General features: G+C 40.4%; 3 protein-coding genes and 1 long non-coding RNA gene across 10 annotated transcripts; 2 read left to right on the top strand and 2 right to left on the bottom strand.

The window, feature by feature from the left end:
• Positions 1 to 656: 656 nt before the first annotated feature.
• prpf18 (PRP18 pre-mRNA processing factor 18 homolog (yeast)) lies at positions 657 to 7,537 on the bottom strand. Of its 2 annotated transcripts, XM_020078008.2 has the most exons (11): positions 7,352 to 7,537; positions 6,222 to 6,299; positions 5,970 to 5,996; positions 4,651 to 4,755; positions 4,433 to 4,546; positions 4,105 to 4,251; positions 3,336 to 3,404; positions 2,902 to 3,042; positions 2,749 to 2,820; positions 2,488 to 2,643; positions 657 to 1,467 (listed from the first exon to the last, which is right to left on the bottom strand). In XM_020078008.2, exons 1-11 carry the CDS (start codon positions 7,415 to 7,417, stop codon positions 1,387 to 1,389), a joined length of 1,056 nt encoding a protein of 351 aa, XP_019933567.1. In that variant the 5' UTR covers positions 7,418 to 7,537; the 3' UTR covers positions 657 to 1,386. The 2 variants fall into 2 exon arrangements, with proteins under 2 accessions (XP_019933567.1, XP_019933574.1); XM_020078015.2 differs by lacking the exon at positions 5,970 to 5,996 and having other exon boundaries at positions 7,352 to 7,536.
• A 617-nt stretch (positions 7,538 to 8,154) lies between these two features.
• Positions 8,155 to 13,842, top strand: bend7 (BEN domain containing 7). 5 transcript variants are annotated; one of them, XM_020078539.2, is made up of 10 exons: positions 8,161 to 8,989; positions 9,593 to 9,673; positions 9,750 to 10,112; positions 10,372 to 10,488; positions 10,559 to 10,911; positions 11,396 to 11,503; positions 11,623 to 11,740; positions 11,858 to 11,971; positions 12,197 to 12,238; positions 13,060 to 13,835. In XM_020078539.2, the coding sequence occupies exons 1-10, from the start codon at positions 8,926 to 8,928 to the stop codon at positions 13,116 to 13,118; spliced, it is 1,419 nt and encodes a 472-aa protein (XP_019934098.2). In that variant the 5' UTR covers positions 8,161 to 8,925; the 3' UTR covers positions 13,119 to 13,835. The 5 variants fall into 5 exon arrangements, with proteins under 5 accessions (XP_069385394.1, XP_069385392.1, XP_069385395.1 ...); XM_069529293.1 differs by having other exon boundaries at positions 8,155 to 8,989; positions 9,596 to 9,673; positions 12,197 to 13,842; XM_069529291.1 differs by having other exon boundaries at positions 8,155 to 8,989; positions 12,197 to 13,842.
• LOC138410921 (uncharacterized) lies at positions 9,001 to 14,471 on the bottom strand. The gene is made up of 3 exons (XR_011243564.1): positions 14,334 to 14,471; positions 10,515 to 10,747; positions 9,001 to 9,403 (listed from the first exon to the last, which is right to left on the bottom strand). It is a non-coding gene; the product is annotated as an uncharacterized lncRNA (long non-coding RNA).
• On the top strand, positions 14,213 to 19,714 carry sephs1 (selenophosphate synthetase 1). Of its 2 annotated transcripts, none has more exons than XM_020079319.2 (10): positions 14,213 to 14,510; positions 15,981 to 16,103; positions 16,211 to 16,307; positions 16,565 to 16,668; positions 16,836 to 16,943; positions 17,092 to 17,246; positions 17,345 to 17,435; positions 17,544 to 17,643; positions 18,049 to 18,261; positions 18,407 to 19,714. In XM_020079319.2, the coding sequence occupies exons 2-10, from the start codon at positions 16,008 to 16,010 to the stop codon at positions 18,619 to 18,621; spliced, it is 1,179 nt and encodes a 392-aa protein (XP_019934878.1). In that variant the 5' UTR covers positions 14,213 to 14,510; positions 15,981 to 16,007; the 3' UTR covers positions 18,622 to 19,714. The 2 variants fall into 2 exon arrangements, with proteins under 2 accessions (XP_019934878.1, XP_019934879.1); XM_020079320.2 differs by lacking the exon at positions 14,213 to 14,510 and adding an exon at positions 14,721 to 15,237.
• Positions 19,715 to 19,940: the final 226 nt, after the last annotated feature.

Genomic DNA, 19,940 nt, shown 5'->3' with positions numbered 1-19,940 from the left:
GTTCCCGTGTTTATATTTTGCTGTTTTCTTGCACTGTGTGTTAGATGCGGGTGGTGAAAGTGGAAAATCCTACACTCCCCCATGGTGTTTGCTCAGCCAGCCGTCATCCTGTCCAGCTGAGTCTTAAGTAGTGACGTGTTCAGAGCCGACTGAAACTGCAGTGACGTGGGTTCAGGCAGCCGAGAACACACTATGACCAGATCAGGTCACCATGGTTACTCAGCGTAATAAGGTCGGTGTGTGACGCTGGGTGTTGCCATCTTAGCACACTACTGGAAGGTTTCCACCAGCAATCAGTGGCTGCAAATCTAGGTTTTTTTCCAATAGCTGTCCAGTAGAGCACATAATAGCACAATGATTCCTTAATTACATATTTTGATCTGACAAGTGCGTTGTTAATGAATTCTTAAGTCTCATAGTGGGCAATCAAAAATTTTACTGAAGCGTGTCTTGGCACATTTGCTGAGAGTCCTTAATTACAAACTGTGTCCCCATCAACACATTTTCAAGAAGACCGTGCTGGTTAAAACAGAACCATTCAGCAGCCCAGCTGCAGAGGACCAGAGAGCCAAGCTTGATCATTAAGAACCAACATTTATATTGAAAGGGAAAATTAACTTTTCACACTGCATTAAAATTACTGTCAGGACTGTTGCTGGTATTTAAGAAGACTTTATTTTCTCACAGAGATTGTATAGAGACATGTTGATTGGTTTCACTATTAGCTGAAAACATGACAACTCAAACACGCACATAAAACTGACTGCAGTGGAGATAGCATGGCAACTAAGTGTTAAGAACTGTACTATCCCAGGTGTTATAAAACTTTCACTACTGGGGCTTCCTTGTCAAATAACACTTTACTTTTACAACATCATGAAAATAAATCTTTGAAAAACTTCAGTAAGCCAGTATTTAAAGGAATATCATGTTACAGCCGAGAGCCAAAGCAGTAATTAAAATCAACCCCTTTACATTTTAATAGTCCTGCAGAAATGGTTTTGACTCCTCAGACAAACATATATGTTCCCAGGAGGACTGATGTCTAACCATCACTGGCACGACATGTTCAACAGCTTTTCCAGTAGTTCATGAGGAGGAATCTAATTAGAGTCCAGGGGGGTTAAATCTCCTCCATGTAATCTGACAAGTTCTTCAAATGAACTACTGGTAAAAGGTGTTTGAATTTTTCTGGCAGTATATTATAGTTCTATTTTAATTATGCATTTTTCCTGTGAAATACATGTGCACTTAAAGGCCTCTGATATACAAGGTTCTGCCACAACAACACTTCAATCAGGCCAGAACATATAATTGAGCTGCAGTGAAAAATTCCCCCTTTGGACACAGATACAATGGACCTGTTACAGACCTGTGTCGTACAAGTTAAAGAGCATTGTACTCTACACACTTTGATGGATCAGTGGTGAAGTGTTTCTGGCAGATGGTCATTAGCCTCTTCAGTCCCTGTGGTAAGAAAAATAAAAACAAGGTGAGAAAGCTCAACTCTGACGGAAATCAAGTGGTAAATTATCTCAAATTGAGTAGAATTCATGCTGTAGATGGAAACAGGATGAGGTAGTTAGGCCATAATTTCATCAAATGTTGGTAAATGTTTGTTGGCAGAGGTGGAAACATTTCTAACACATCCTGAATTATTTCACAAGCAACATATCAGGATTAGCTTTAAACTTAATTCCACATTAATAATTGTGTGTAAACCATTGTTATAGTTCAGGGAAATATAATACAATCTTTTGACCTCTACTGCCTGTGACGAGCCACTAACCTCAACACTGACATCATTCAGAAATGCCAGCAGTTTTTTCAAATATAGTATTAACATGTCCAATGCTAATCTATGCAGGTGTGGTGAAAATAATGCAGTAGTCTGCTATATCTACAGTTAAATGGTCTGTACTTACATAGCACTTTTTCATACAGTGCATCTATATCCAGCACTTTTTTCTATGAGGGGCATTTGGTGGTTCAGTATCTTGCCCAAGGACACTTCGGCGTGCCAGTGGGGAAGACCGGGATCAAATCGCCGACCTTCTGATTGGAGGACCAGGATCTTTTTGATTTCATCACTAGAAAATGTCTTAAAAAATTGTGCATCATTTCTATATTAATATTTGTATATTACTAGTATTAGTAGTAAAATTCACAGTAGCCCAAGTATGGCACTTCGTAAACTTAAGTTTGAGAGATCTAATGCTTTGGCACCGAGCATGGGGCATATATGAATATTTTCTAATTCTAATACTCACACACAGTGTGGACATAAAGTGTACATTTGAAGCATGATTCCATGATGTCCATTGATCATCATTACATGTCAGTATGATGATGTTGTAATGGTTATTAGTTTGTATTTGATTTAATAAGGTTGATGAGTCACTATCCTGAAAACGTGACAATTCCAACATAATCCCACTTTAATCAGGATTTTAATGCCATCTGTAGTAATTAATGTCAGATTCTCACCTGAATATATTTTCTCTGCGTCTCATCGTTGAGAACGTGCGCCACGTGTTTGGAGAAAATCTTTTCTCGTCCAGTACGGGCGTGGATACCCACCATGGTCACACCAATAGGCCAGGGCGCATTTCCGATGGCCATCTGCAGATAGGCATCATTTGCCTTGAAAAAAAAAAAGGTGAAAATTGATTACGACACAGGGAAGTAGATTTTTGATAATTAAGAGACTACCAAGATCAAATCCACTGTTTTTGGATCCCAACAAACCTTGACGTATTCTCTCTCCAACATGAATTTAATGATGTCTGTGATAGACTCTTTGATGTCAGCGGGTAAATTCTAAAAGAGAAAGAGAAATTACAATCACTAAAAACTTTAACACAAACCCTCACATCTTGCTTTACTCTGCTCAAACAATACCTTCTTCCTGAGTTTCCTGAAGAGAGGTTTGAGATAAGACTCGGTCTGTGAGTGTGTTGCACTGGCCAGTTTGCCCTGAACACTGCGCTTCACATGGTCCTCTCGACGATTCAGATCCTTGGCCCAAACACCAAGAAGAAACTGGAACACAACAAAAAATCTGGCTATAAGGAAAAATATGACCAAAAACATAACAGTGACAACCACTTGACAGATTTTGACAGATTCTTGACTTGTAACATATTGTACAATTAAAAAAATGTCCCATCATGAAATTAATTCAATAGTCAAATATTTCTTTATAATTTTACAACACAGAATAACAAAAATAAGAATAACAATAATTATTACGAATTACCGAAAAACAACTTGAATTGCAATCAGCCAACAGCTCCTTCTAGACCAAAGGCAGAACATGATGTTTTTGGTCTTACCCTCAAAAACTTGTCAATGAGATCCTGGTCTCCATGATCGTCTCCGGTTCCCAGAGTTTTACCTAGAGCCTAGAGGAGATTTTCAATATTAGAGACCAAAATAGACCATTTACAAACTCTGTAAAGCAGAAAATGCAGAAATACCTGTCGGCATTCTAAATGTACACATGTTCATGGACACAAACAAGCTTGATGTATTTTGAGGGAACCAGTCCTTATCCAGCTGCTGCTCGAATTTCACGAGATAGAGCTGCTGTTGTCGGCTGCACCAGTCATCAAAGTGCTGCAGCTCAATGAACTAGAGCTGTTGGGAGGCTATGCTAGCATTACGATGTTTCACTTTCCTCCCCATTCAGTACAGGCCATTCACTGGTATGAATAATGCTTTGTTAATTTTTGATTTAGGAAAATATTTATTTCACCTGTATTTATTCCACCCATACAACAGGTTGTAGTCACCCATCAAGTAGGATCTACAATGTACATGTCTACAAACTGGAGAATAGTGCTGCCACCATGAGGTGGACATAAGAATACAGAGCAGCAGGCCACGTATTGTAAACTTTGAGAGACAAGCCACTGATCATTTAAAATCAGGCCATGATTGGACAGTGGGCTGGACTATGGACATACTGGCTGTAAAGGGATTTTGTAACTCAGTGTGTTTATTTGAAAGTACATAACTCAAATTACTCATAGCTTGAACTGGCGAAACTATTTAATGACAGGAGACCCATTCCTCCATGTGCCAGTAAACTGTTCAACGTACCTCCAGTTCTTCTATAGTGGTGTTTTCTTCATGTACTTTCAGGTCATGCTGTGTGTCCACTTCTCCCGACTCTGTCCCTCCAACAATCTCATTCAGGTACTGCTGGTCGATCTTGTCCATGGCTGCTTTCAGATCGTTCCTCAAGCCCTAAACATAAAGAAAGCAGCAAATACAAGGAGTGAAGGATTGTTGATCAGTAAAATTCCTGACAGTAGAAGCATTTTTGAATTTAACGTGACAGCCACATCAATTAGACCTTTATTCACTGAAGAACATGTGAATGGCTCTGATGTGAAACACTGACACTGGTTTCCACCCATATTCGTACCTTGTTTACTTCTGGGGTCAGAATCTCAATCTTCCTGAGTCTCTGGAAGGCGTCATAGTCAGACTCTGCAAACAGTCTAATCGGTTCCCCTCTTTCTCTTAACCGTCGAATTACCTACATGAACACAGCAGAAGACATATTTAACAATACGTTATGTAATGTGGAATGAAAAATGCTCAGAGGTAAGTGTTCATGTTCCTGTCAGCATATTTACTCACCTCCTGTCGAGACAGTGTCATCGGCAGCTTCTCTTCTGTTAGTTCCAGTTCTAACACTGGGGTTGCTGAGGTGGATGGCTCTTCTTCCTCCTTATCCTTATCAATCTTCAGGGAAACATGGAGGAAACAGATAAACTGAAGTTATTGGATGGATGTTGACATAATACGAAGGTCCAGAATTTGATAATATCAAAAGATTTTTATCAATCTGCTCCTATGCAAAAGAAAGAAATACAACTCAGATATGTAAAAGCAACTGCCATGTCTTCATGAAACATTACTTTGGGATTGAATAGGATGTGTATCACCATAATTCACTGTACATACATATACATCCCTATCTTACCCGTAGTTCTTAAATAAAGACAAGACTGAATGATTCAAGAATCAAAGCAAGCATGTTGAATATCATTTAAACCTCATCCATCCATTTAGAGGAATTTGAATGCTGGTGTAGAACCTAAAGCCTAAGTACAGGCAAAAGGTAGTTAGTCTTTTTTTACAACAAAGAAACACAAAGTATACAATTAGATCATGCATTTTTAGGCACATGCACCCTGACACTCTTAGATTGTGGCTTAAGCAACACAATCTAAAAGAAACAACAGAAACGGACGACAAGACGCCTTCCAAAGTAACAATGGCCCTGGCTCCAATAAACACAGTATACTACATGAGCGTAGCTTAAGAAGTTTAACGTCTTAGGTCTTGGACAAAATGGAACAGAAATGCAGTTTTCCATAGAGCGACTGTTACAATGCAATGCAAACTAGTGAAACAAAACCAAGGAAAACTCAAAGTTGGCAGAAATATTAAAGCTACTGAAGCTGCTTTCACAGATTATGTGCAAAAAAAGGGACGCAGTTTGACAACAGAAATCGTTTTTAAATATCCGTTCAAAATCCCATGCTGAAATCCACACCGCGGCTGTGTCCCACTCTGGCTTTGTGGCTTCCTTTCTTTGTTGCCTTGCTATGAGTAGTACAGTATATGCTGGAGTACTAGAAACACAAGGTGGTCCAGCAAATTTGTATAATGCAGTTATTTTAAATTTATTCAAAATACTCGTATGTAACGCTAATAACACATATGATGAAATAAAAAAATATTTGATATAAATTAATTTTCAAAATTACCATGCGAGGACTCGGTTTATCAAGCCCAGCAGGCAGACATCGGAATTTTCAAAATGTGGATGCTCAATGGCTTCAGTAAATGAACCTACAAAAAGGATGCCAAGGAAGCAGAAGCTTTTGGGACACAGTGGGTTTTATGTTCTCATGCATCCTGTTTGCTCATTTCACTGTGCATTCCCATACCTGGCTCTCAGGAGTCTCTCTCTGAACCTACAGATGCAGGCAGCAGAGGCAGGTTGGGAGAAAACAGCACAATAAACACAGATACAAACACTAATGTTCACCTGAGCAGCAGTGCCTGACTTTATTTCATTTACAAAAGGTTTATTCAGAGTATTATACTAAATATGAAATAATAACTGAACTAAAGGCAGTGAAGTGATTTATGCATCTTTGTGAGACAGTGACAGAAGACAGACAGTGACTGGTACCAACCTTATATCCACATCTTTTGAAGTAATCTTCTTGTTCCTTGCGTGCAAGATCCGCCCTTTTGAAGAACCTTTTGGAGTCCTGGGAACAGAGGGACAATTAGTTGGATTTCTTCAGTGCATGGTACTTTGACAAGGAAAAACAGTGAACCACTGTACAATTATCTGGTTTCTGAATTAATTGGTCATAAAATAAGTGTATAAGTCAGAAGTGCTGACAAAGACAATGTTAAAAATCTAATAATGTGCAAAACACATATGCTCATATGTGTCTTTATTGAATACGAGGCTGAGAAAAATTAAAGGAACCTGACAGAACCCTGGCAGCGACATCCTAAAGTAAAAATGTTTTCTATAGTTGAGGATCCGATCTGCACAACATCCTTCAAAGAGCTGCTTCACTTCAGCCATATTCTTATGATGTCTTGATGTAAGCATTTCTACTGAGTGAAGGTCTGGACTCTGGCAGCCGTTCCTTGTGTCAGGTTATTCTACAGTAGATGTGTATTAATGTTTGGGTCGTGGCCCTGCCACATCACTGACAGCCACCCTTTATCCTTCTGTAAAATAACTTGATCAGAAGTCTCGCGTGAGGCAACAGATGCTCCTGAAGAACAGATAACTTGATTTCAGTGTTTTATAATTGAAACAGTTCAGACCCTCTCCTCCTCTCCTGTTTCACTGAATGGACTCTGGGTTAGTTCACTCGAGTCTCCAATTCACTTCTGATCGGGATTCACAAACTTTTTCAAACCTACATTGCGACCATTGGAATGATCTATTCAATAACGACGAGAACAACGCATCTACTTGTGTGTTGTTAAAATAAGTTGAGTCTGTTCACAAATGTAACTTATGTGAAGATATAACAATATTGATTTTGAATGTGTATAAAGGCCTCGTTGTAACCTGAACGTTAAAGAGGATCCACTAACACGGTGATAATCTACTAACATTAGTGCTGCGCATCTTGTTTTACTGTAGTGAGTTCAGTCTTGTATGGATCGTGAGGTTCAGTAGTTAACACGTGTCTGTAGAAACGTTTTCATAAAAAACTGTTCCTCGACGTCTGTTCTCAACATTAGCAACAAGGCTACCAAGCTAACAAAACACAGGACTAAATCAGCGACTCACGTCAACGAGCTGCTTTTCTTCGAGGAGTTTCCTCTTCCTTGCGATTTCAGCTTTCAGTATATCCATGTCTGGACTGTAGGATCTGTCGTTAGTTCTTTATTTCCACAAATAATCTCTTGATCAAACTGTAGCTGCGGTGCTAGCGACGACACACTGACTCCGGAAGTTCATCTCAAAACATCCAAATACTGAATTTCAGTGTAAGAGTCCCTCGGTTGTTTCTTTTTTTTTATTTTATTGATTATGTTTCAAAATAAAATAAACACCAAGCACTCCTCTTGAAGGATGAAACATACTGTTATTATTTTGATGATAAGTGAACAAATATTTAATACTCCAGCAGCCAAACCAACCCTAACCCAATTCAGAGCCCCATCTGCCAGCAGACAGGTTTTATATCTAACCGGTGATCACAGTGGTAGAAAATTGGGATTTCTTTTTTTGCAAAAACACTGTTAACCATCATTTGCATCTTAACACAAAAGAGAATGAATTTAGATTATGTCCCCCTGAGTGACATTTTTCAACTGCAGATGAATTATACTTCATGCATGGACCACTTGGAAATGACCTTTTTCAGAATGAAGGGAATTATGAGGTGACACCAGTTAGTTCACTGATCAGAACTTGCTTCTCACCGGGGCCATTACAACTTCCTGTTTTCTACTCAGTGAGTATTGCCTGAGGTGGTCATGACTGGAGAGAGAACAGTTTGTCCTTTATAAGAAGATGGATTTATTCTATCTGACTCCAGCCTGCTATGAGAGGACTTTTTTAACTCTATCAAATGGAACAAGTAAATACTGGACAACCAACTCATCATATCTTTTTAAAAGAGCCTTCTTTATTATGTTTGATTGACATGTCTCAACTGTTTGATCATAATTTAACTGTTGCAGGCTTCATTTCTTTTATTCAGTTAATTCCTCTTTGTTCCTTATCTATTGTTACAGTTTTGACTCTTGGGTGGTTTATTCCATCCTATTTTCAGTATGATTTTATTATTATTGTTATTATTATTATAGCCAGTGTAATTCTCACTTCAGTCATATTATATTCATTAAAATTTTTAAATGTGCAAACATGAGATCGTTTAGTCATTTTTCATTTTATTCTTACAAAAATACACTAATAACAGCATCCATGATAACAAATAGAGAATCTATATAAAAGAAAAGTTTGTGTGAGTGTGTTTGGTGTCGTTGCTGCTTTAGTCTCCACAGAGGCAAACGTCTGCCTCGACCTTTCAGATGACAACGTTACCATCAGGTGGCGCAAAGGGATATGTGACGATTTTTTAATATTAAAGTCATTAATTTATTTACATGGCGCAAGGGAGGAACCAGCATCACGCCGGAGAGCAGATCTTATACTCAGCAGCGGTTCTCAGATGAATTCGGCCACGGCACGGTGTAAATGTGCGGATAACAGCGTCTGTGTAGCGCAGCCTGAGGAGGAACAGAAGTGATCAATAAGGCAGACGGACAATGATTGTGTCCTGCTCACTGTATCTGAATCCTGCTCTCTGATTTTTTTTCCCACTGCGCGACTTCACTGACTAAATCCTCCTGAAGATGGAGTTTGGGGAGAGGAAGAGGAGAAGGAAGTCTCGGAGCTTCAAACTGGTCACGGATGAAGGTAGGCTGCTGGATGAATGGATGCAGGACCGTGCGGAGACGCGCGTCTGTGTCTGGGTGTTTGTCTGGCGCCGTGTGTCTTGCAGAGGCGACACTGTAAACAAAAGCTACGGCCACGACAATGCCCACAGCCTGCATCGATTTTAACACATCTTACACTTAAAACAACATCTGACTCATCCTAGCTCCTGACAATAAGATTTAATTAGGGAGGCGAACAGTGCAAAATATGAGAACATGTTGCGCATGGGTTCTGGACATGCAACATGCAGCCTTTGATTGTTCACTTTTTGCTGAAGCTGTGAGCTGCAGGCCACCTCTCTGACTACACTTCTTCATACCACCTACAGGTGGTGGTTTCTGCATGGGATGGGAGGGGGGGTCTGCCTCGGTTTACATCACAGTCCCTGTCAGTCTGCACAACATATAACACACACACATATATATATATATAGTTTACATTTGAAGAGCAGCGCAAAACTATTAATAAATATGCAAAATATAAAAAGGCTATGCAGTACTTAATTATTGCACCAAATACATTGAATTATTCAATGCGAGTGGAATATTGCATTTTCCTGACTAAACCTTAATGTTATACCAGCAGATTATGATTCATCTTGTGTGATGAATCCCAGCTGTAAGGATCCATATGTGGAGCCTAAGGTTGCTGCTGTGCCTGAAGGTATGTGCCACTGCAAGGATTCATCTTTTGATATAATGGATCTCACTATTTTCACTGACACTCTTCTCTCTCAAAGTAGTTTGGCTGGGGGATGAGGGCATGGAGATCAAGAGGCAAATTACAGGAATGATGCGACTTCTGAGCGATAAGAGCAGCAGGGCCTATCACCGTGTGGGAGCAGAGCAGGACAGCTCAGCGAAGGAGCCCCTGGAGGCAGGGTGTCGAGCCTGGCTACATCAGCCTGCACCTTTGTCTCTTGTATCAGAGGACCACCAGAGCAACAGCTGGAGCTCCGCAGAGGACATGGGGCTTGCACCGACTTCAACCATATCTACTCCCATCCCCAACGGTCCAGGCTGTGGCCAGTACAGCACCCGCTCCAAGGCCCTGAGGATCCTCAACCACTCAAACGAGGTCATCAAAGTGAATGAGGCTAACGGTAGAGTACCCGAGCATGTGTGAAGAGGACGTGAAAAATTTTTTTATGAAAAAAGATCCTCTCAAGTGTTTTGTTGTGTGTATTCGAGTGTGAAGCAGACACTTAGAGGTGTTCTTGGCAAGTGGATCCATAAGAGATGCACGTACATACAGTGTACACGCTGTCTTCAGAGATATGGCATTAAAGCACATTGTGCCTGAAGAAATACACACACTTCATAGAATGATCACTAACCAACACACTACTGACTTCCCAGCAGATGTGGTACCACCTGCTGCGTCAGAGACCCCCTGCTGCATGTGTAACTGTAAGGGCACCTTGCAGGCCATTCTGCAGGAGCTGCGTGCCATGAGGAGGCTGATGCAGGCACAAAAAGGTCAGTGGTTAAACACAAATACTCACATACTGTGGGAGAGAGAATGTAGTGTGTGTCTGTCTTTTTGTAGTGTCGCTGGAAAGGCAGGAACAGACAGCATCACCATGCCAACCTCGTCTCGGTCCAGGACCCACTCCTCGTCGTAGGCCGCGCAAGAGGAGGCCGATCTATAAAGTGGCACCGCTGAGTGTGTCTGGTACAAGGAGAGCAGCTCTCAGCCCTCTGGAGGCATCGCCACTCATAGCTGCACCTGCAGAATCTGGAAAGAGGCAGGAATCAGAGAACCAGCAGGACTCGTCCGCAGCCAACAGACATCCCGTCTCCTCTGAGGTTTCTGTGCTGCCACCTCAGAACAATCCAGTGACTTTTAACAACTCGCAGAGTCCTCTCCTGAACCAGTTAAGGGAACCTCGGCCATTAGAGGTAAACAGCATGTTAGTGTAAATGAATTTGTTTATGCTGGGTGGTTTCTGTGCTCTACAGCTTGTACCTGTGATTTATAACTGAGTGCACTGAAACAGTGCTGATGCATCTGAAGTTAATCTGTGATTCTCAATAAGGTTTTAAATGAATGTGTTTCCTTTATTTACACTTGGAAAATATACTGATCACTTTTTTTGGCTCAGTCTAACATATATCCCAAAACACAGAAATTTCAAAGTTTGAAGATACAGATATAAGAAATAATGTATTCTTTTATAAATAATCTCTCTTTATCATGTCTGACTTTATTTAAGCCATTTAAAATCAATAAACTTAACTGTATATATCAGAATCCATTATCAGGTTGGTTTTGTTACTATGGAGAACTATCTCTCGGACTCCCACTCACATCATAATTTTGAAGTGTCATCTTTCCCATGATATGTTTTCACCTCATACTGAGTATTGTTTGATTCCTTTTCAGTCTGAGGTGCGTCTTGCCAAGGATTACGATGTGTTTATTTCAAAAGCTCAGCTGGACTCCATCCTCGTCAACTACACACGCTCTGGGAGCCTGCTGTTTCGGAAACTGGTGTGTTTCTACAACATTACACATCCAACTCTCTAGTCTTTTGTAATTGTTTTTAATTCACTTTAATAAGTTAACTAAAGGCTCAGCAATGTTTTACCACTGTGTGATTACATGTTTAGGTGTGTGCCTTCTTTGATGATACTACCCTGGCCAATTCCTTGCCAAATGGTAAAAGAAAGAGAGGACTCAATGACAATCGTAAGGGCTTGGACCAGAACATTGTAGGTGCCATTAAAGGTAGGCCAGAGAAAAATTACAAAAGGATTTATAGCATTGTCTTTGTAGCAGGGTACAACAATCATGAATCAAGCATTTTTAAGGAAACGTTAATAAAGTCGAATGAACTGTGTTCAGTTTTTACAGAGAAATACTGCACCGAACACCGAATAGAGAAGTTGCCTGGGCCTCGAGACTGGGTTCAGATCCTTCAAGATCAGATCAAACTCGCCAGGAGGAGGCTGAAAAGAGGTACTGTACTGCAGTGGAGTCTGTCTGCTATCCTTTTCTCTTAATTCTTTATTTTCATATTTTGTCTGGGATCATATTTCTACTGCTTTGATCTTATGTTATCATGCAAACGGTTTGGTGAGCATGACAAGCAAATAGTTTTCATTAAGTAATAAGTTAACCGGTCAAAGAGTATGTGTTCTGTGAATGTGTCAGGTAAACCGTCATGTTCCTTTGACTCGTCAGATGCTGCAGAGGCAGAAGAAGTCTTAAATGGACCTTCTACAAGTATGAGACACACTATCCTGCTCATTTATCTATTTGTGTACATTTATCTTTCCTTGCCTGCACCAATAGACTGTATATAAAGATGGATGATGCTTCTCCACTTTCTCCCCCTCACCACTAATGAACTATAATATCCTAGATATGATAGCCCCCATCTCATGATCGGGGTATGGAGCTCAAACAAAACCAAACTTAGCAGAAATATGAACACTAACAAGGCTTAGTGTGATTAAAGCTTGCAAGAGCAACCATATTTGAGAATTAATTATTTGACATGAATTTTGAATTTAATTTGGTACATGTCCAATCCTGTAACATGGAGGAGGTGGGATTTATGACCTCTATTGCAGCTAGTCACCAGATACACATTTCGACTTCCCTTTTGTGGAGATGTCATGTTGTTCATCCTTATATGCAGGCTATGGTCTCAACCTTTCCCTTCACTTTAGTACTTCATCTTACTCCATCTTTTCATCAGGCCCTTTGAGCCCACAATATCTTTACCTCTCCCCACTTTGCCGTCACAACACACCCAAACTGGTGTTGCTGGCCTGCTTATTAGCTCATGTCTTTGTCACACGTCTCTGTGACATTTGACGTTCTCACGCAGCTTCTCAAAATGTCAGCTAATTATCTTCACACCATGCACCACATCCCTTGTTTTAACTCTCTATTGCACCGTTCATGTCAGAGAAGCCCTTCTCAGTTTTTCAAAAAGGTAATGAGACCTGTAATAAAACACCAGAAGTGTTGTCTACACACACACAAATGCATTGAGGCTGTTCTGGTCTTGTTATCTTTAATACTTTGTTCGTTTACAGGCTACAACTACAACAAACCTGCAAGTGTGGAGGGGACAGTGGTGAACATGACAGGTTGATTTGAGGGCTGCAGAAGATTTCCTGAATGGTGGGGCAGGACCAAATGTAGAGGAAGTCCCTCACACACACCACACACACACCACACACCACACACACACACACACACACACACACACACACACACACACACACACTTGTGGTCCTTAAGAATTTTAATTTGACATGTAGTAACCCACTTTCTAAACCAGCAGACGATACAGTGGTAGAAAAAATGTCAGGTTATTTTCATGTTCAGAAGTAACTTAGTGTTTACATTATGGGCGACAGCTATAAAAGCCCCCTTGCCTGGATCTCATACGATATTTAGGCTACTAAGAGTCAAAAGCCTGAAATGAGACAAAGTACTGTAACAGTACAGCATTCGTATATTTTGCACAAATCACGTTTTATGGGATGTCGCCCATCGTGGATTATGCCTTTAAAGTGATATGTAATTCAATGGGTGTAATGTGCAGTGCAGCATCAGCCTTAATTTCAAACATTGCATTGAAAAGTAAATAATTGATGTAAAGTGAAAATAAAAATATACGTAGCTCTATAAAATAATGTTTCTTTTGACTTGTTGTTGTCAATATTGTGATGGAAATACAAATGAAAATTCAGTACACATTATATCAATGATTGTTTCCATCAATAAATATTGTTTCTTCACAACTGTGTTTTTCTGTTGTTTTTATAACACCTGAAATTATAATTGATTCCTGCCTGCAAGGGTCTAACTCATAATAAGGAAATTCCGTTTACAGTAGAAAACCAGTGTGAACTTATTTGTTGCATTGGTAAAACATGCATGATTAAAATATATGATTATAAGAATCAGGTTTACATGCACAAGGAATTTGCGTTGGTGTATTTGTGCAAGTATAAATATAAAAATAGGAATCAAAAATTAAATATAAAGAAATGCTATGGGCACCAGGGGTGGGAGTGTGCAAACTACAAGTGTAAGATTATGGATCCCAGAATATTTCAGTCATTTTGAACCAGGCAGTGCTGTGAGTCCGCTCGATCATAGATTTGGAGGGAAAACAGTAAATTAAAGGTACACTCCATTGTAGAGATTTTGTTGCCAGACTCCACAGCACCTTAAAGGGGATGTCGACGCCGCCACAGCGCAGGCAGAGGACCCTTTGAGAGCTCGTCACTTTCCTCTTTGTATTATCAACCAAATATCGTTTTCGTGAGGATTGAGGAGGACTCGCTAACGAATTTACCTGAAATGTGGTTGACGTTTGCGACGGATTGAATTGTTCACCGTCCGGTCCTGACTTTGAGGACGAATATGTCTGAATTCTCGTCAGGCTTTCTTTGTAGACGCCCGTTTCTGGCCGCAGTGCATTGTGGTCCCGTCCCCGCTCTTCTGTCGGGGATCCACCGCTACCGTGAAGCTGGTAAGGATAAACTGGTCAGAGCAATTAAAGGGGAAATGTAGAAAGAATATAACTCCGCTTTGGCCCTAACATGGTGTTTGGGGCCCCTGTAAACACGTGTACTGCACCACACCAGCACAGGCTCCACACATGTGGCGTGTTTACTCAGGTTTCATTGCTTTGAACGCTGATGTTGCACCACATCGCATGGCGTCGGACAGGAAGGGGTTAATTTTTTCCGCCGCCGACATTTTTGTTTTCGGTGCACTACGGCAACTTTCTAACTTACATGTGCAACGAGCCGGCGCAGTTTCTCTCAAGCTAGCGCCACGTTTGCGCCGCAGCGTGTTGTTGTTGTTGTTGTTGTTTGGATCAGGCGCAGCTCAGCAGCTCGGACGATCCCCGCTCTTTTGTTGCTCAGAGCTGCTGATGCTCATCACACCATGCATGGATCGGCGTTTGCTAGCAGCTAGCATCCGAGCGTGAACTGCATTTTACAGCCAAACAAACACAACATGAGAGACACGGATGTCTCCGTCAGACTAAAAGTGTCAAAGCTGAGTGCAACGTGGGTTTTATTGACACTCGTAACTTCTCGGTTGCAGTAATATTGTCAGTACCGGATGGTTGAATGAACTTGGCAGCGTTTTGCGTCTTGAACACTCCCACCGTTTACTGACCGAGCCCACCTCTGCCACCTGCAGCAGTTCAAACCTCAAGGAAATGGTTCGAATGGCTTCCCTGTCAGGTGGGCAGGTGGTTCCCGCCGGGAAGTCACTCCTGTTCATTCAGTTGTTTTCACTGAAACCAGAAATATGAGTTGATCAACACGCTGCAGCTCATTGTGATGGTTGATGTTGTCAGTGGAGAGTGTGTGTGCAGAGAGGTGTTGAATTCAAACAGTCTCCAGGGCGGTACTTTGCAGTCTGTATTAGAATCTGCACATTCAAATACACATTTACAGACAGATTTGAGGATTTGTAAACTGAATAACTCAGGATTTTGGACTCTCAGTCTGATAATTCAATATACATGTCACAAGGGGCTTTTATGAGATGTATCGGCATTGTATTGTAACATTGAGAGTGCATAATGAATTGCCTAAATCTGTAGATAAATTGATAATAAAAGCAATTGTGAATTGGAGATATCAGCAAATAAATCAATTACTCTCCAACACAAAAAATATTACTATTAACAGCACTGAAATGATTCCCTTCTTTGTGTAGCTTATATGTAAAGGCTGGATGAATTGCAGGGCTGCAGCTTCAGATTGTAAAGATGATGAAACTCATGTGTGATTCACTTGAAATGATGCACAAAAGAGATATTCATGAATAAACCCAGATGCCATTGCAGTGTGATGAATCAGCTGTTATTATTATTAGATTTTAAGTCTATGCATTTAACAAGACTTTCAACCAGAGACATCCAGACCATGTTTCTAACCACAAGTATATTTTTTCTGTCCTGTCATCAACATGGTCCTAGTGGTGAGGACCCAGAGTTTCTACAGACATGTCTGTGCGGGAGTCCTTCAACCCTGAAAGCTACGAGCTGGACAAGAACTTCAGACTCACACGCTTTGCCGAGCTCAAGGGCACAGGCTGCAAGGTTGGTTCTCATTGAAATCTCTCTCTATATGAAATCCAACCTGATTAAGGAATATATGTATTTAAAAAGTAATCCGTTATTTATAATTGGTTATTTCCTGGTCACAGGTGCCCCAAGATGTGTTACAGAAGCTACTAGAAACCCTACAGGAGAACCACTATCAGGAGGATGAACAGTTCCTGGGGGCAGTTATGCCCCGATTAGGTAATAATGATCATACAGTGAAAATGATGATATACACCCTTAATTTTTTTTTATTAGTAATGTTTAATAAAAAAGATGCAGACTTTTTAGAATAGTAGAATAAAGTGTGTTAATATAAAACTTGCTGTAATAAATACAACCCTACCCTCAGTATTTAAATAGGAACTTAAACTAAAAGGAAAGCAATTTGAAGGCATCATTAGATTCTACATCAAAGCCAAGCTTTTGAATTCTGGTCTGTTTTGTTTTCTGTGAAGGCATAGGTATGGACACTTGTGTGATACCCCTCAGACATGGAGGCCTTTCTCTGGTCCAGACGACAGATTACATCTACCCCATTGTGGATGACCCGTACATGATGGTATGGATGTTCTCTTTTTTACTGAGTGCAATAAAGTGGTCTTATTGATTATATATATACATGTGACAAATTAAATGGTGACACTGGTATAAAGTCCTTTACTGGGTCTTATAATGGCCGACTTAACACGCCCAACCCTTCATGTGCTTAATTTTCCATTATTGTAGGGAAGAATTGCTTGTGCCAATGTTCTAAGTGACCTGTACGCCATGGGAGTGACAGAGTGTGACAACATGTTGATGCTTTTAGGAGTCAGCAACAAAATGTCAGAGAAGGTAAGTGTCACGTCAGCCGATGCATTCACTTTTGGATTAAGTGCAAATATCTGCAAAGAACCAACTGCATTAATTTTAAAAAAACAATACATATATATATATATTGCTTATTTATTTTGCTGCTCTGCCTTTTTCTTTCTCTTTACAGGAGAGAGACAAAGTCATGCCACTGATCATTCAGGGATTCAAGGATGCGTCAGAGGAGGCAGGCACATCTGTCACAGGAGGACAAACAGTGCTCAACCCCTGGGTGGTGATGGGAGGAGTCGCGACAACAGTCTGCCAGCCCAACGAATTTATCATGTAGGAGTTTTTTTCTCTTAATTGAGTTTTTTGAGTTACTCAATAATGTACAAACTTATTGTGATGCAACTAATCACACTTTGTTTGACATTTCTTAGGCCAGACAATGCAGTCCCAGGAGACGTGTTGGTGTTGACTAAGCCCCTTGGAACACAAGTTGCTGTTGCAGTACATCAGTGGTTAGATATTGTAAGTCTGCCTGTTCACTCATGAATAATTATGTTGTGACACTTCTTGTTGTTTAGGATAGCCACTAATTCCATTTATATGTTTTTCTTTTCTTTCAAATCACTCCAGCCTGAGAAGTGGAACAAAATAAAGCTGGTGGTAACTCAGGAAGATGTAGAACTGGCCTATCATGAAGCCATGATGAACATGGCTCGGCTCAACAGGACAGGTAAATGATGAATTTATCATCAATATTAATTTGCAGTGACAACTGACATGCACAATAGTTTTGAACTTTTGGTTGTCATTATCTTATAATGAAATAACATGTTTAAAGTTAAACATAAGTACATCAGCAAGCTTTGAATTTCGTAAACAGCAGGAGCCTCTGCTGCAGCTCAGCTGAAGATTAAAAATGTTTTATATCTGGTATTTGCATTATATTGTTCTTTTTTGTTAATTATGCTATTAGTTTTTGTGAATGTCAACTGAAAATTCTGTATTTACTTCCCCTACTAAATAATCTTTACACAATACAGGTGTGTATCTGTCTGTCTGTCTGTCTGTCTAATCTAAACAATTATTCCATCTGGTGCCCTTCTAAGTCTCTCTCTCCCTCTGTCTCCCCATGTAGCGGCTGGTCTCATGCACACCTTCAATGCCCACGCAGCCACCGACATCACAGGGTTTGGCATCCTTGGCCACGCTCAGACGTTGGCACGACAACAGCGAAGTGAAGTGTCATTTGTCATCCACAACCTCCCAGTGCTCGCCAAGATGGCAGCTGTGTCCAAGGCCTGTGGGAACATGTTTGGTCTCATGCATGGCACCTGCCCTGAAACATCAGGTATGTGTGTATGCCCTGAGGGACACCAAAGGAAAGAAAGTGATACATCTCTAAAGTGACTAAATAGTCACTCATCAGCATCATGACACAATAAAATTCATTATTTAAAACCTTTTTCACTGACAAATCTCCTTTTCATTTCTAGGAGGCCTGTTAATCTGTCTACCGCGGGAGCAGGCCGCTCGCTTCTGTGCCGAGATCAAATCACCAAAATACGGAGAGGGCCACCAAGCGTGGATCATCGGGATTGTAGAGAAAGGAAACCGCACTGCTCGCATCATTGACAAACCTCGGATCATAGAGGTGGCACCACAGGCCGCCACGCAGAATGTCAACCCAACTCCTGGTGCAACCTCTTAATCCTCCTCTGCTGAGTCATAGACCGGAACCCAAGAGCTCTGTTGAGTGATTTTAGACACATAAACTTCAAAACCATCCTAGAGTGTTGAAATATATACACACAATAGTACGTACACAGAAAAGACTGGGTTGGCGTGAAAATACATGGAAAAACTGCACCACACAGTGGCCCTAAGGAGCATGTCACCACCTAATGGACTCAAACTGAGGTTATACCCATTATGAAACATTGGTAAGAAATAGAGCTTACTTAAAATCCATATGCCTTTTGTGTCTGTTGTATTCTGTTTTGTTAAATGTGTTGCAGTGGCAGGCAGCTTCTGGTAAGAGAGTGAGGAAGACGATAATCTGATACTGTTGATTCATTTTGAATCTTAGGACGTCTGGAACCTGTTGCCTCTTTTTAAAATTACTCTCATCAAGCAACATAAAGGTGATGTGTTGGTGTTTTTGTTTGTCCATTCACTTTGTACAGTTAAAAAAAGCCTAGTTTTAGTTAATTGCTGTAACTGATGCCTTGAAAGAGTGTGACCAGAATGGTTTGTTTTTTATTACTTTGACTTTTTGTATTGTCCCCACATAAACTAATAAATATCCAAATAGACAATGTTTTGTTCTCACTGTTTGGGAGCTGCAGTTATGTGAATAAACAAAATCAATGTGACATTATCTACTTACATCACAGAGCTGCAGATGGATTTTTTTTTAACATGAACGACAGATGGTGCTCCTCCGTGCATTCTTCGTCTTAGAGTCTTAGATGAATCCTGGTTTTAAGTCATAGATGAGACAAAATCTGCAAAACCCTCAGGAGATGAACCTTCTACCCTCTGCATTCCTGATATCATAAATAATATGTGCAACTGTTGTATAGGAAAATAGTTTGTCAGACAACATGTGTTCGAATCTGTTGACTGTTGCCTTGGTTCAAGATCTGTTGCATTTAATTTAGCGCTCACATGAAACAGAACTTTGTTTGTTTATCCTAATAGCTGGGATGAGCTTGGAAGGCCTCTGTAAATGTTCACGTGTATTTCATAAACAAGGTATAACCTCCACCCCAGCTCTAATAATAAACTTCTCTTATAACATAGTGCTTTCCTGTGTCAGTCTTTGATTACCTTCGTCGAAGAGTTTTTGTGGTTTGTTTGTTAGCAGCATTACACAAAAAATACAGGATCGATTTCCAGGAAATGTGGTGGAAAGATGTGGTACACGTAAAAAAAAACTAGGATTTTTTTTCTCACTTTCTATAACATTGTGTGATATAATGTTTTCAACATTTTCCTTTATTTCTTCAAGAATAATTAATGGATCTT

This window comes from Paralichthys olivaceus, chromosome 7, assembly GCF_024713975.1.
Source record: "Paralichthys olivaceus isolate ysfri-2021 chromosome 7, ASM2471397v2, whole genome shotgun sequence".
Classification (NCBI taxonomy): Eukaryota; Metazoa; Chordata; class Actinopteri; order Pleuronectiformes; family Paralichthyidae; genus Paralichthys; species Paralichthys olivaceus.
This window is presented reverse-complemented; position numbering and strand designations above follow the sequence as displayed.